The sequence below is a fragment of the Dipodomys merriami genome, unplaced genomic scaffold (assembly GCF_024711535.1).
Source record: "Dipodomys merriami isolate MVZ:Mamm:240054 unplaced genomic scaffold, mDipMer1.0.p SCAF_17, whole genome shotgun sequence".
NCBI classification, from domain to species: Eukaryota; Metazoa; Chordata; class Mammalia; order Rodentia; family Heteromyidae; genus Dipodomys; species Dipodomys merriami.
This window is the reverse complement of record NW_027203048.1, coordinates 11,467,106-11,484,318: the sequence shown is the minus strand read 5'-3', so window position 1 is coordinate 11,484,318 and position 17,213 is coordinate 11,467,106. Positions and strand designations below refer to the sequence as shown.

The 17,213-nt window shown below is 41.1% G+C and overlaps 1 protein-coding gene across 3 annotated transcripts in view; it reads right to left on the bottom strand.

The window, feature by feature from the left end:
- The window catches only part of Clip4 (CAP-Gly domain containing linker protein family member 4), a 79,090-nt gene that overhangs the window by 23,315 nt on the left and 38,562 nt on the right, over window positions 1-17,213 (bottom strand). For all 3 annotated transcript variants that reach the window (XM_070025302.1, XM_070025300.1, XM_070025301.1), the window contains exons 8-11: window positions 14,462-14,597; window positions 7,090-7,230; window positions 1,523-1,612; window positions 440-583 (exon numbers count right to left, since the gene is read on the bottom strand). In XM_070025302.1, coding sequence (XP_069881403.1) covers window positions 440-583; window positions 1,523-1,612; window positions 7,090-7,230; window positions 14,462-14,597 — 511 coding nt within the window. The remainder of the gene's footprint in view (window positions 1-439; window positions 584-1,522; window positions 1,613-7,089; window positions 7,231-14,461; window positions 14,598-17,213) is intronic.

Here is a 17,213-nt window from a genome sequence, read left to right as displayed (position 1 = left end):
GGAGATTCTACAGGAACCCGAGGCAGGTAGACACTCTGAACAGCTGAACAGCTGTTACTAGCTTCCTAGAAGGGGGCACTCTTTAGGATTTCAATTTTTTTTTAAAAGAGGAAAAAAAAAAAACAGACATTGAGGCATGTGAGAACACTAATAGGCAAAATGCAACAGCCCAAAACAAAACACTTCAGATGGGGCAAAAATCACTAAGAGCACGTTAGGTGACGATCAATGCAACATCTTCTACCCAACAGCAAAATAAATACTTGATTTAAGGCTCAAGAGGCAGGTGGGGGAGGGGAAGAGACAGGGAAGAAAGAAAGTAGTTCAGTCTGATTGAAGTAAAAGGTTCCTTTCTACACATGTAAAAACAGCAAATCTACTTACAAACAAACCAAGATTAAAAACACCAAGTAAGCCTGGTTGAAAAAGCCATAGATACCAGCACTGGCTCTGGAGGACAGAGAAGGGCTTTTGCTTGTGGTCTTCTTGCTACTGTTGCTTGAGTTCGTTTTCTTGGAGACATTCTGTTTATGTTCCAAAGAAGACGTGGAGGAGGAGCTGCTCATGGTTCCATGCAGGGAAACTGAAACAGAGGAGAAAAAATAGATATATATAGCAATTACAGACGTGTGGAAAATAAGAAGTGAGCTACTACCATATTTTTTCCAGGCAAATCCTTCTGAAATATCCCATCTAAGTTTCCTCAATGGTGGATTTTCTAATGCCAAATTAAATGCCTGGTTTCATCCAAATATACTTTATACATAAAAGATTTTGTGACACAAGAGCTCGTTTTAAGCATTTACACTGTAACCTCACAATCTTAGAAGTGGATGCCACCATAGCAACTAATATTATCTCATGTAACCACCACTACCACTCAGGTGAGTAGAGTAAGGGAGGAGAGTAAAGATAACAAAAAATGTTGTTTAGATGTCTTAAGGTAACAAATGTGTTAGGGGGTTTTCTTATGCCGGTATTAGGGCTAGAACTCAGGCTTCACTAAGCTTTTTTGCTCATGTCTGGCATTCTACTGCTTGAGCCACACCTCCAGTCCCAGCTTTTTGCTAGTTAATTGGAAATAAGAGTCTGCCAGGCTGGCTTTGAACTACCCATTGAGTAGGTAGGATTATAGGCATGAGCCATAGGCACCCTGCTATGTTAAATGTTCTGAGTTAAAACTGAAGGCAAGCAGGAAACTCATGCTCTGTTCATACAATGACTTGATAAACTTGGTTTATCAAATCAGTGTTGCCAAGCCATTGAACGGTGCAATTTCCTTCCATTCCCTCTTAGAAGCCAGCTCAGTAGTCCTCTAAACATACCTCTAAGAAACGCAGAAGAAGATTTTATGTTCTTAAGGATATACATTATGGTGAGTTGTTTAAGACATTTTCACTGGTGGTTTTTGCTGTGAATTTTCCCTAACTTTAAAACTTAAATGCAATGGCTTGCCATTGTATTATTAAAAGTTCCACAGGCAAACTGCACTTTAAGATCAGGGAGTTATGAATGGCATTACCATCTTTCTCCATGGCTGCGTTGGGTTCCCTCCTGGGAGGCCCTGTCAGGGCACATTCAGAAGTGTTCTCTTTCTTTGATGACGTCATTCCTGGGACACCAGAACAAAGAGAGTCTTGTTTAACATTGAGCACTAAATCTTAATTGTTTTCTTGATTATACATGCATCTCTCATTATCTGAATCTCAGCCACTTCTGAAAACACGCTGGATAATAACTTCACAGAAACCAAAATCTCATCAACCAGAGGAGAAAGAGGAGGAAGAGATTAGGAAGACAACTCGGTGGTACCACATTTGCCTGGCACAGGGCCTGCCTGCTGTGCCCAAAACTGTGGGGGGAAAATGTAAGAGGAGAGCTGGGCACTGGTAGCTTACACCTGTAACCCTGGATACTCAGGAGACTGAGATTTGAGGCCTGCTGTTTGAAGTCAACCGATGAGACTTTTATTTCCAATTAGCCACCAAAAAAAAAAAATCCAAAAGTGGTAGAGGTGTGGTTCAAGGGTAGAGTGCTAGACTTGAACAAAATAAGCCCCAGGATAGCATTCATGCCCTGAGTTCAAGCCCCCAGGACTAATATATATATTTATATTTATATCCATATATTTATCCATATATATTATCCATATCCATTATTATCCATATATATACATATATGTGGATAAAAGGCCTGAATTCCCAGCACATATTAAAAAAAATCAATTTGCTAGGCATGATAGATCACACCTCTAAGCCCAGCTACTTGAGAGGCAGAAATGGGAAGATCATGGTTTGAGGCCAGCTAGGCAAAGGATTCACCAGACCTTATCTTATCAAATGAAAGAATGGGTACAGTAACACATGCCTGTCATCCCAGCCAACCAGGAAGACATAAATAGGGGAATCACCATCCAGGGTGACCCACACTAGGAAAATAACAAAAGCAAACAGCTGGATGTGTGGCTCAAGTGCAAAGTATCGCAAACACACAGGGTCCTGGATTCAAACTCCAGCACTGTCAAAAAAAAAAAAATTATGACCCACTACAGATTTCCAAGTGAATCATCTGACATGGAGTTGCCTTGTGTTTGATACTTAGTGCCCTTGTTCTGTGAGTTCACACAACACACCCTGCTTCCCTGGAATGCACACAAAGGCACTGGATAAAATAAAATAACTTTCACTGATTATTTTAGCAACTTTTCATTGAAGCAAAGGTTTTGATGAGAAGAAATCCCACACTCTGCCACTGGAATTCTGAAAATGTCTCTCCCTCTCTAGAGCCACACCCAACTCCCACAAAAACTTCACTCGGGAGAAAAACACTTTGGAATAATTGGCTGATTTGCTAAGACTTCTGTTTCCATTGTACAGAAGAGAAGTTATTTAAAGAAGTGGCACAGACTACACTCAACTTTAAGTTCCATCCAGACATATTCCAATTCTACTCGTGTGTGAAATATTTCCATAAAGAACTGGACAGGGGACTTGAGTGCTGCAAACAAGACAAGCCGGCTCTGGGCTGTGGAGGACCTCTTCCACTTAACACAGCAGACAGACATCTTCACTAGTAACTACAAGTGAGGGTGCTCTTCATCACAAGCACTAACACAGGAACATGAGGCAAAAACTGTGGCTCTCCTCTAAATCACATTCTGAAAATGGCTAGAATGCTGTGTGAGTGTGGTCAGGAAAAACTGAGGATAAAGATTCTGGATAGGCAGAAAGAAAGAAAGCCTTAAGGAAGACACAGGGAAGCCAAAGGTCAGCAGCTCAGGCCTGAAATCCTAGAGGCTGAGATCTGAGGATTGCAGGTCAGAGCCAGCCTGGGCAGACAAATCTGAGATGCTCTTATCTCCAATTAACCAGCAAAGGTCAAGTGAAAGCATACAAGGCACACACACACACACACACACACACACACACACACACACACACACACACACACACACACACACACACACACACACACACACACACACACACGGAAGAAAAAAACAGAAGAGGAAAGGAGGACAGGAGAAGGGTCAGGAGGGGACAGGAGGTGAGGGACAGGAGGGGAGGGGAGAGGAGAGGGGAGGTGAGGGGAAAGGGAAGGAAGGGATGAGGTGAGGGGAAAGAAAAGGGGAGGGGAAGGAAAAAGGGAGGGGAAGGGAGAGAAAGGAAGAGAGGAAGGGAGGAGAAGGGGGAGGGGAACAGAGAAGGGAGGGGGGAACTCTTTTAGGAAAGTAGTATTGAGTACACTGAAAAGGATGGCTGGCCCAAGCGAGGTTCTAGGTGTGTAACATTCCTTCTTCCAGTGGTAAGGTCTAGAAAAAAAATCTTCTAGCAGGGAGGCTAGATGCAGAGGCTAGGTGAAGGCATTATAGCACCCAGGGATGAGAAAGGACCTCAACTCTAGCAGAAAAACAGAATGATCAGGCAGCGTAGATTTACATTTTTTAATATTGACATTTTTCAGTTCTACCTGGCTCTGCTTTATTTGAATTTTTATGCAGATAACTGGCCTCACATGATGTTTTTATATTTTACATAACCATAGGAAACTATCTCAACCAGGTTGCTGACTAATCTCATTCATCCTATGTCAGGCTTGCTTACATTCATCTCTGTGCATGTGTGTGCATCTCTGTGCATGTGTGTGCAAACACTCGCACATGCATGTATGTGCAAATATACAGGCACACAACATTTACTTCTGTTTTGGTTTTGTTGTTGTTGTTGTTCTTGTTTTTAACAAGGTCTTGCTTGCATACATAACCCAGGCAGGCCTGGAACTCACTATGTAGATCAGGCTGGCTTCAAACTCACGATCTTCCTGCCTCTGCATCTCATACATGCCTTGTATTTAATATCTTCTGTTTCTCTGCTGAATTTTTTTTCTATTGTGTCAAGCGTGTTCACCTTTAATTCTTGGAGCATGACTCTAATACATTCTGTAATGTTTGTATGTATGGATTGCAATGACCTTCTTATCTCACAACCACATCCTTTGATTCTATAAAATGCACAGAATTCCCTACTTTTCCATCATTTGAGTAATGTTGATGATCCTGGTAATGAATGTGTAATGGGACAACGGATAATATTTAAACGCTATAGAGGATCCTGATTTTATTCTGACTTTGTTTATGCAGTCAGCCTGGCAAAGTCCAGGTGGGAAGTTCCCACCCACCTTGTCCCCATGTCACTTGAGCTTCCAAAGACATGGCAGTGATACTTGAATCCACCTCCTATGCTAGCTACTGGCCAGACAGGGCCTGCAAAGGGCCTGCCCAGGAGACCAAGGCCTTTGGTCCTGCCCCACATGAGGAAGGGAACTCCTCTCATGATCTCCTGAGGGCTTTCCCCATTCTATCACACAATATTCTGGGACTGATTCTGCCTCTGGGGCCAAGAGGTGGGGAAAAAAAACAGAAGAAAAACCATGGGGGCCACTGTTTCTCCCTGCAGAGGCCAGGGCTGCCTTTCTTTGAGAACTCTGCTGCTGCACCATACTGGGTTGCTTAGGGACTGGGATGGGAGGGAACAAAAGAGAATGGGGTTTCCTCATGTTCTGTCAGAAAAGTCACCCCTTTGCTGCTCCTCAGGCCAGAAAGAGGGCTGCACTTGCACTGTCTATCCATGTAGTACCCACTGAGTATTTCCAGGTTCCAAGTTAAAAAGAAAGAATCATTGGCAATATCATTAAAAAGTATACAAGGCCTAGGAACAGATTGAACAATTGGTTAATATCTCAAGATGGAGGTAGAGCTCAAAGTATGTGACATCTATATGAAGATGGCATAATGAGATGCTCTAACTGCCTTTTGGAAAAGCTGAGGAGGAGTAAGGAGAGAGTTAAGGAAACAGAATAGAGGGAGGGACCTTGTTCAAACAATAGTGCACACATCTACAGAATCATCACAACGAAACTGCCTTATATTGTTCATGTATGCTAGTTAAAAAGTCAAAAAATATTAAAAAAGAAAATCATACAATTATATGAAGATTTTTAATGGGATTAAATAGAAAAATATTCCAGCACATAATTAAAAGACTGGCTACTATAAACATGGTGGTTTTCTTCAAACTGAGTCAAGGCTTCAATGCAATGTCAATTAAAATCCTAACAGATTCTTGAAGGAAAAAGAAGAAATTTAACAACATATTCTAAAATTTAGAAGGAACTATATAAGGCCCCAAACAGGCAAGGTCATCTTCAAGAAGAAGGTTAAAGATTTTAGTGTAGTAGATATCAAGATTGTTTCTAGAGTAATTATGAAGCCCAGTAGTACTGGGGATATTCAGACAACCAAATGGAATGCAATGAAAAGGTAAGTCCCACTGTTTGGACACAACCCTTTCAGTATGGTGATGCTTTCCTATTTCTACTACAATCACATAACAGGTATTCAAAGGGCACCTGTTTTGTGCTGCATGCTCCAGTGGAGATAAAAGCATACAATAAGCTCACAGTTTATTTCAAATTTAAAATTCAGAACCAGGTACCTTGGCTCATGCCTGTAACCTAGCTATTTAGTAGGCTGAACTCTGCAGGAAGATAGATTGGGACCAGCTCAAACCCATCAAAATCAGACTATCTTCACTATTACAGGACGCAGAAATAACAAGTTGGCGTGGGGTGGGGGGAGGGGGGAAGGTGAGATCCTACTTAAAATTTAATAAAAGCAGCCAGGCGCCAGTGGCTTACACTTGTAATCCTCGCTACTCAAGAAACTGAGATCTGAGGACTGCCAGCCTGGGCAGGAAAGTCTATGAGACTCTTCTCTCCAATAAACCACCAGAAAACCGGAAGTGATACTGTGGCTCAAGTGATAGAGCGCTTGCCTTGAGCTGAAGAGCTGAGGGACAGCGCCCAGGCCCAGAGTTCAAAAGCCCCATGATTGACAAAAAATAAATAAATAAATAAAATAAAAGCAAAAAGGGGACTGGGGATGTGGCTCAAGTGATAGGGCACTTTCCAACAAGCACAAGGCCCTGAGTTCAAACTCTGATACTGCAATCAACCAACCAATCAACAGTTTAAAACTGTTAGGAAAACATTAGCTGCACATAAATAAAGCTCCCAGTAAACAAACTGACGAATTTTTGTGCAGGACAGGCAAAAAATGCAGTTAGAGAAGAAAGGTGGTACTCAAGGTCTGATTAGGGGAGAAAAGAATGGCCAGGCCCCTCCCCGGCAAAAGTCACAGCCCTGCAGCCAGAGAGCAAGGTGAGGGATACACAAACACACAAACACACAGAAAGCAGGGAGGGGAGGAGCCACAGCTCAGCTATTGAAGCAGAAAGAGGCCTCCCCAGCACGGGCAAGGGACTCAGCTCGCGGTGTTTCATCACAGCTCTGAGGACAGAGGTGGACGAGATATGGTGAGAGCAGGGAAGAGACCCAGCTGAAATATTCTTGTCAGAACTGAAGTTACTAATCCTGATTGGCTGAAACACACAAAGGTGCAAGGCTTTATTAAATTCTGATCTCTCAGCATGCTCACAAGAAGAATTAAAAACAAAAACAGCAAAGCACTCTAAGGATTAGGAATCTCACAAGTAAAACGCTGAAGATCCTTAGCCTTCTGGTTTAACCTACCAGAGTTCACTTTTGAGGCGACAGGAGCCACATCCACCTTCAGGGACCTGGTAAGAGGCACAGCTTTTGTGGAAGAAGTGTGTGTTATGTTCTTCCTTCGGTCTTTTGCTTTACTTATCTTTGAGAGAGGTGCAAAAATACCTAAGGGATAATGTACAGTGTTAGTTAGAATTACACAGCGAAGAGCATTTCTGGGGAAGGGCAAGTGTAACTGTGTATTGACAAACCTTTTGGTGCCTAGTACATATCCAGGTGAGAGATAGCAAATCAAAGCAAGAGAGACATGACATTCACCCACAAAGAGCTTACAATCTACTGGTCCAGATTCACACACATTTCATCACACACATCAATTTAAGAAACACATGCAAGCTACATGGCCACGTGTTGAGTGAAATTGGGAGGAAAGAGAAAGAAAGTAAGGTAACCATTTTCTGTTATATCTAAGCTTTGGCAAATAACAGTGGACTATGTATTCTTATGTTACTGATGGTGGTTATGGGGCTTGAACTCAGAGCCTGAGCACTGTTCCTGAGTCTCTTTATGCTCAAGGCTAGTGCTCTACCACTTGAGCTACAGCACCACTTCCAGTTTTTCAGTGGTTAATTGGAGATGAGTCTCATGGAGACTTTTCTGCCTGGGCTGGTGATCCTTAGTTATCAGCCTCCTGAGTAGCTATAGGATTACAAGGGTGAGCCACAAGTGCCTGGCAATTAAAAAAAAAATAAAACTTAGCCAGGAGCCAGTGGCTCACACTTGTAGTGACGTGGGGAGGAAGGGAGGGAGGGTACTCTGTGACTCTAATCTTCCCCAAAAGACCTAGCCCTCAATTCTTGACAATGGTATGTGTATGTGTGCTGTGGAGACACAGAGGGACAGAATGATCTACCACAGCTACAAGATTAGCATTTCATTAAAATACACTTTACCCAGGCAAGAAAATATAAACAGCTATGCAAGAAAGTATAAACAGGATGCTTTGTGTCCAGGTCAGTCTGGACATAAACATGAGACCCTTCTTCAAAAATAACAAAAGCAAAAGGGGCTGGTGGCATGGCTCAAGTAGTAGAACTCCTGCTTAACAAGGAGTTCAAAGAAAGAAGAAACAAGAAAACAAAACCTAACAAATAAGGTTATGACTAAAAAGCAATACTAACAGTTGTGTAATAACTTGTTAAAACAGAGTAGAGATGCTCGAAATGCTACAGAAAACTGAACATTCTGTTTACAGCTAAAAAATAAAAATAAAATAAAAAATGGCAGCAAGCCAGGCCCAGTGGCTCAGGCCTCTAATCCTGGTTACTGAGGATCAGGAAGATGACAGCTCAAGACCATTCCAGGCAAAAAGACAGGGGTATCATCTCAACCACTGAAATCAGGATGTAGTGGCATGTGTCTATCATCCCAGCTATGCAAGAAAGTATAAACAGGATGCTTTGTATCCAGGTCAGTCTGGAGATAAACATGAGACCCTGCTTCAAAAATAACAAAAGCAAAAGGGGCTGGTGGCATGGCTCAAGTAGTAGAACTCCTGCTTAACAAGGAGTTCAAACCCTAGTGGAACAAAATAAAATGGGCTGGGAAGGTGGCTCAGTGGTAGAGTGCTTGCCTTGCATGCATGAGGCCCTGGGTTCGATTCCTCAGCACCACATAAGCAAAAAGAAAAAAGCTGGAAGTGGCGTTGTGGCTCAAGTGATAGAGCGCTAGCCTTGAGCTGAAGAGCTGAAGGACAGCGCCCAGGTCCAGAGTTCAGGCCCCACGAACGGACCCAAAAACAACAACAACAACAACAAAAAAGAAACAAAACAAAATTAAAAGGTAAGAAGAAAAAAAGTACCACTATGCTACTTTTCTGCTAGCCTTAAAATCTCTCTTCTTGGCATCCTCTACTACCTTACCCTGATTTTCTTACTTTTCTATTTTTTGCTCATTTGCAATTTTCTCTATGTTGCCTATCTATAAGATTTTTTTTCTTTGACTTTGTATTCTTTTTCTACATTCCTTTCATGGATGTTTCTTATTTTGAAACATCGGCTGTTTTGAGAGCACTATGTAAAAATGCATGTGAAGCTGGGCACTGGTGGCTCATGCCTGTAATCCTAGCTATTCAAGAAGCTGAGATCTGAGGATCACAGTTCAAAGCCAGCCCAGGTAGGAAAGTCCATGTGACTCTTATCTCCAATTAACCACCAGAAAACCAAAAGTGGTGCTGTAGCTCAACTGGTAAAGCACTGGCCTTGAGCTGAAGAGTTCAGGGACAATGCCCAGGCCCCGAGTTCAAGTCCCATGACTAACAAGAAAAAAAAAATGTGTGAAATTGCAGGAAGCTTCATGAACACTGGATGCTACAGGAGAACAGAGTGGGACACACTTGTGCATGATAGACCTTCAGAAGGAAATCATCATGCAAGTGTGCAGAATGTTCACAAGTAACATTCTTTTTGAGGTGTGCTGAGGCTAACACTACATTTGAGACATGTACTTGTGCTATATAAAATTCTCTGTGCTCAAAAATGAATTTTCCCTTACTATCCAGTTATTCATGTCAATCAGTGAGGAATTTCCCTCAGACGCTGGCATCTATAAAGTTCACTAAACACACACACACACACACACACACACACACACACACACACACACACACACACACACACAAAGGAAAGAATTATTTTTTAAAAGAAGAGTAACGCTGAGTGCTGGTGGCTCACGCCTGTAATCCTAGCTACTCAGGAGGCTGAGATCTGAGGATCACGGTTCAAAGCCAGCCCGGGCAGGAAATTCCGTGAGACTCTTATCTTCAATAAACCACTAGAAAACCAGAAGTGGTGCTGTGGCTCAAGTAGTAGAGCACTAGTCTTGAGCTGAAGAGCACAGGGACTGTGCCCAGGCCCAGAGTTCAAGCCCCATTACTGACAAAAAAAAAAAAAAAAAGAAGAGTAATAAATTTCCACACAAATGCAGCCCTTTTAACAAGTTTAACTCCATTTCCTCCCAAACTTCCATTAAAAATAACAATACGGTATTTTTTTTTTAATAGCATGAGCTTTAAAAAGCTTCTGAGCCAGGCACCAGTGGCTCACACCTAGAATCCTAGATTCTCAGGAGATTGAGCTCTAAGAATCACAATTCAAAGCTAGCTACAAGACTCTGATCTCCAATTAAGCATTCAGAAATCAGAAGTGGAGCTGTGGCTAAAGTGGTACAGTGCCGGCCATGAGAAAAAAAATTCCTAAACAAGAGCTTGAGGCCCTGAGTTCAAGCTCCAGTAACAACACACACACACACACACACACACACACACACACACACACACACACACACACACACACACACATACACACACACACACACACACACACACACACACACACACAGATTCTGAGGACAGTTAAGCCAGATTTTGAAACTTCTGAACAGCTGCACTGAAAGTTCAAGAAGCAGCTGACAAATTCAGGTCCAAACTTCTGTCCTCTGCCCATAGCCACGCCCACTTCTTTCCAGGTTGTCTGGCTGTTTATTCTAACAGCAGAGATGAACAGTCTCCACAGAGGCTACCGAGCCCAGAAATTACTTACCATCTAGCCCATTCCAGAAAGGTCATTAAACTCTACCTGAGGCAAGCTTAGCACCTTCATAATTCTTGTTTTTCAAAGTAAAGTTACATAAATATATTTAATGTGTAAAAAGGGGAAATCACAGCTCTGGGGACCATCACACAAGAGTTTGATTACCCATATTCATAATCCAGATGTTTATAGAACCCTTCTTCTACAGGGGTAGGGGGGATAAGGAATTTTAGGGGGTTACTAACTCTTAGGGGAACTCAGTGGATGTGGAGGATCACCTTCATATCACTACAGGAATATGTACTCCAACCCCAAGGACTGTATCAAGTGCAAGGTAGAAATAAATATCTTTTTATAATGGAGGGTCTCAAAACATTTTACCTCCTATGAGTCCTCTGTCAGAAAGCTACTGAAGGAAGTACTCCACCAAACAACTAAGCAAACCAAGAAATAACTGATTTAGAAAAGTAAGAGCTCTAAATCTTTTCTCTTCAGGGTATAAAGTCAGTAGATATCTAAGATTGGGGGAAAAAATCAAGAAAAGTACATATAAATTTTTTATTATAAACACAGATATTAATATCAGAGATTCAGCTGACAAAGTTGAAAAAGTTCTTGCCTCTAAAAACAAGCTTCAGAAAACAAAGAAAGTGGTTTTATTTTAACAAGCCGCAGTACACAATTTGACTTATCAGACTAGTTGCATGTATTTACTTTGGTAATTATTTTTTAAACATAAAAATAATGTTACCATCAAGAATTAATATTTATTATAAGATGCCTATAATGCCAAGAGCTGGTGTCTCATGCCTGTAATCCTAGCTACTCAGGAGGCTGAGATCTGAGGATTACAGTTGAAAGGCAGGAATGTCTCCAATTAACCACTAGAAAACTGGAAGTGGCGCTGTGGCTCAAGCAGCAGAGTACTTGCCTTTAGCTGAAGAGCACAGGTCCAGAGTTCAAGCTCCATGACTGACCAATTAAAAACAAAAACAAAAAAAAACCTTCTTGGACTAGGAAATCTATCAAAGTATGAAAGCAATATAATAATTGATAAATTCAAGAGCAGTGACTCACACTGATAATCCCAGTTGCTTTTTAAGTAAAGAATGGGAGGATCCTGGTTCAAGGCCAATCCAAGCAAAAACACAAGACTTTATCAAAAATTAACTGGAGGAGGTAGTGCTGTGGCTCAAGTGGTAGAGCGCTTGCCTTGAGCTGAAGAGCTCAGGGATAGCGCCCAAGCCTGGAATTCAAGCCCCATGACTGACGAAAAAAGAAAACAACAACAACAACAAAAATTAACTGGAGCTCAAAAGGGCAGTAGACATAGCTCAAATGGTGGAACATCTGTTTAGTAAGCTCAAGATGCTGAGATCAAACCCCAATCCCATTAAAAATTTATAAAGGAAAAGTCATTCAACTGTATGAAACTGCATCCCAAAACACTGCAAATGAAGTTCAAAGGCCAATGTCAAAATACAAAAACATATCTATAATAAATATTGGAGCTAATATCTTAAATATGAATATTTTCAAACTCTGAACAGTTTTCAGAGCACTAATATTTTAATTTTAATGAATAATATTTTAATTTTAATGACAAGTCCCTAAATAGCACATACAAATGGTAGAACAGCAAAACATTTTAGCCTTCTCTCTCACCACGTTGTGAAAAAATAGGAATCCAAACACAGACATTTTCACCTGTTAAATTGATAAAAGTTAAAGGAAATGGAGCCATTAAGGTCACATGTTCAAAAACCATTTCAATATTTGGGGAAAATCATAACTATATGCCATGTAAAAATGTAGAATAGAAAACTTCTGCATACATAATCCAAATTCTGAAAAATTAATGTACAGGTGTCATTTTCTTGTTTCTTCTTCTTCTTTTTTTTTTTTTTTTTGTCAGTTGTGGGGCTTGAACTCAGGACCTGGGCGCTGTCCCTGAGCTCTTCAGCTCAAAGCCTGGGCGCTGTCCCTGAGCTCTTCAGCTCAAAGTGAGCGCTCTACCATTTGAGCCACAGCACCACTTCACTCTTGTTTCTTCTTTTACATGCTTTTCACCCCTTAAGGCATGGACATTTTATAAACAATGTTTTTCAAGTTAAACCCCATCCTACAGGAGGGACATGTGTCAGGAAGAAGTCAATCATTGAGGTGAGTTTGTAACCATTGGCCAGCAGCTGCACTGGTCAGGTGCTTATGAGGTATCAACACACCTTGTCCCGACCTCACACAGCTCCTAGTGAGAACCCGGGGCACCCACACGGTCAGCTCCAGATTTTACTGCTGAGAACATCCTGACCTGCCTGCCCCTACCTGACTCAGCATTGCATCAGAAATGACCGATGTCATCATCAGAAATGACTAATGTCATCATGATCTCCTGGTTCAACTTCCCATGTATGACCTCACTTCCCTCCCAGGCCACCTTACATCCCACCATTCCTCTTCTAATCCCTTCCTCACTTTGCCCACTTCCTTCTGTGGCATGTTCAAGAAAATAATAACCTTGGTGAAACCAACACCCATACTAACACCCTTTAACACCACTGGAGAAAAGCAGCTGGCCTTACACACTTGGTACCCTAAGTCTATGACTGCAACAGCCCTCTCCCCATACCACACACACACACACACACACTCACTCAGCCAGCTTCTACCTGCCATCTCCTCCCTCTGCATCTCCAATCTTCTTTAATTTCTCTTTAACTTCTAACAACCTGCCTCTTTCCTGACATCAGCAATGACCTCACTTCTTATTTTCTGACAAAATAGGAAGTCAAAAGAGGCTCATGCAGGCTGCTGGTGGTTGCCTGTGATCCTAGCTACGCAGGAGGCTGAGATGTGAGGACTTCAGTTGAAAGCCAGCCTGGGTAGGAAAGTCCATGAGATTCAAATCTCCAATTAAGCAGCAAAAAGCCAAAGTAGAAATGTGGCTCAAGTGGTAAAGCATTAGCTTTCAACAAAAAAGCTCAAAGACAGTGCTCAGGTCCTGATTTTAAGCCCTAGGACTGGCACAAAGAGAAAGAAAGAGCAAGCGGGGAGGGGGAGGAGGGAAGGGGAGGGGAGAGATTAACAGAAAGAGAGAGAGTCATGTGGTCTTCCCAGGTTACTCTCTTTTGGGAGGGTGAGCTGGGACTGGCACAATGGGAGACAATCTCTCAGGTGGAATTCCACCCTTCTAGTTCCTCAAGGACTTTCCTCCTATGAATTTCCCTTTCCTGCACTGTCCATGTTTCTACTTTCTATCATTCTTACCAGTGTGAATAAATGTGCTATGCCATCGCCGATGTTTAGGAAAAATCTTCCCCTGGTTCTACAGGCCCCTTCATTCACCTCCTGAGAAACAGGGGACACATTTTATTTAAAAACTATAAGATAGCCAGGTGCTGGTGGCTCACACCTATAATCCTAGCTACTCAGGGGGCTGAGATCTGAGGATTGCAGTTCAAAGCCAGCCCAGGCAGGAAAGTCCATGAAACTTTTATCTTCAATAAACCACCAGAAAACCAGAAGTGGCGCTGTGGCTCAAGTGGTAGAGCGCTTGCCTTGAGCTGAAGAGCTGAGGGACAGCTCCCAGGCCCAGAGTTCAAGTCCCACTACCGGAAAAAAAAAAAAAAAAAAAAAAACCTGTAATGTCTTACAGACCAGGAAAGTAGCTCAGGGATAGAATGTGCTTGGTATGTATCAGGCCCTGGGTTTAATCCTTAGCACCACCAAAAATAAAGAAACTATGAAAGAATAAAATTTGATTTTGCTTCTTTAATTTGTATTTAGTTACATAGTATCCATCTTACCATACTTGGGGGCACATTTGAAGTACTGGACTTTTCCAACACTTCCATTATTTTTGCCTTCTGGCTCATCCAATTCAATGCCAGCCCACTGGCCATTTGCAAATTCAGTTGTTCCACAGAATCTTAATGTACCAATCTAAAGAAAACACAGGTCAAGAGAAGCTTTAATATGAATGATTCTAAGTGTCTTGCTTTTGGCAACTTTATCACAGAAGTTTTAAAAAAAAACTCAAAGCAAACCTTGGAATAAGGAACATTACCATAGATAAAAAGGAGATATTAAATCATGACAGAGCCAATTCACTAAGAAGACATAATTATCCTACATGTGTATGAACCCAACAAGTGACCTTCAACACAAGTTCTTTATCAATAGAACTGAAAGGGAGGAATCCACATTGCATTCGGAGACTTTACTCGCCTCTCTCAGTGAGAAACAGACTAAATGGGCTAGAAGATCAGTAAGACTGTAGAAAAACTAAGCCATCTATTAACCAAGTTGACTTTACTGACATTTACTGACCACTTCACCCAAAGCAGAAGAATATAAATGTAAAACATACAACTATATGTTGTCATACCATAATAGAATTAGACTAGAAATCACTAACAGGAAAAAAATACAGAATCTCCCAAATATTTGAAAATGAAAAGATGTACCCCTAAATAAATCATAGGCAAAGCCAGGCGCCAGTGGCTCATGCCTAGTTACTCAGGAGGCTGAGATATGAGGATCACAGTTCTAAGCCAGCCTAGGCAGGAAAGTCTGTGAGATACTTATCTCTAATTAACTACCAGAAAACTGGAAGTGGTACTGTGGCTCAAGTGGTAGTGCTAGCCTTGAGCTGAAGAGCTCAGGGACAACACCCAAGCCCAGAGTTCAAGCCCCCAACCAACTAAATAAATAATCATAGGCAAAGGAGGAAAAAATAACTACAAAGGAATCTAGAAAGTATTCTGAATTGAGCAAAAAGGATAATATACTAAAATTTGTGGGATGCAACAAATGCAGAACTTAGAGAGAAACTTATAGCAACAAATGATAGTGTTTAAGATGGTTATCGCAAACTGGTGATCTAGGCTTCCATCCTAAAATTCCATAAATAATGCCAGGCACTGGAGGCTATGCCTGTAATCCTAGTTACTCAGGACGCTAAGATCTGGGCATCACCATTTAAAGCCAGTTGGGGCAGGAAAGTCCCTGAGATTCTTATCTCCAATTAATCACCAGAAAACCAGAAGTGGCACTGTAACTCCAAGTGGTAGAACAGTAGTTTTGAGGGGAAAACTCAGGGACAGCACCCAGGGCCTGAGTTCAAGCCCCTTCACCAATCAATCCATCAATAAACACACACTCAAAATCAGCAAAAAGTGAGTAAAGATTTTTTTTATGAAAAGCAGAAAAATAAGAAGAAAAACATCAACTGCTCTCTATTCAAATAGTTTATAAACTTAATAGTACTTTATAGTAAATGCACATCTGAATTTCACATTTCCAACCAAGGATCTTTCTAACTACATGTTGAACCTTTTTTCAAAACCTCAAAGCTGTGACCATGTGGCCCTACCTTTGGACAAGAGTTAGGGAATGAGGATTTCACTTTAGGGATTGTAGTTACTATACCTTATTTTAAAAAAACAAACTTTATTTATAAATTCATAAGAAAATTACATCCAAAGAATATATAATCATGTAGATTTTTTTTTCAGGAATTTGAAGTTGTTTTAATATCATGAATTCCTTTAATATAATCAATCATATTAGGTGATTTAAATGATAAAAGCATTATTATATCGAGATACTAATGTATTTGAGCAAACTTTTAAGCTTCTAATAGAAAAGAACAAGTGTTATTTCTCTTGTTCTATTTTTAAATATCCATTTAAAACTTGGGGTGGAAAAGGGAACCTTACTGCATTGTTGGTGGGAGTGTAAACTTGTTCAACCACTTTGGAAAGCAGTATGGAGGTTCCTCAAAAGACTCCACATAGAGCTCCCCTATGACCCAGCAATCCCTCTTTTGGGCAAATAATCACAAACAAGACTCTACTAAAGCTACCAGCACAACTATGTTTATCGCAGCATTATTCACCATAGCTAATATATGGAATCAACCCAGATGCCCCTCAGTAGATAAATGGATCAAGAAAATATATGTGTGTGTGTGTGTGTGTGTGTGTGTGTGTGTGTGTGTGTATGTGTGTAAACACACACACACAATGGAATTCTCTGTCTCCATGAGAAAGAATGACACTACCCCATTTGTTAGGAAATGGAAAGACTTGGAAAAAAATATATTAAGTGAAGTAAGCCAGGCCCAAAGAAACACAGGTCCCATGGTTTCCCTTATTTGCAATAACTAATATATGTCTAGGATAACCTTACCAGACAATCAGAAAAGGGAAAAGCTATGTACATATGACCATATAAGATGATGCTAAGTGAAATGACCCCTAAGATAGGGACACAAGTGGTTTTATCTTTGTTGCTGTTGTTTTTAATGTACTTATAATGCACTATGTGATATTTTTGTTGCTTTCATATGTTCTTCCCCCATAGTATAACCCCTGTTTTCACACTGTATTTGATTCCAGAGCCCTGCATCTTGTATATACATTTTTCTAATTTGGGGAAAGGAAGGGAAATAACAAATGCTGAAACAAGGATACAGACTGACCCATTGTAACAACAATGAGATATACAAGACACTATGTTGAAAACAAACTTTACCACTTGCAGGGGGGAGTTGGG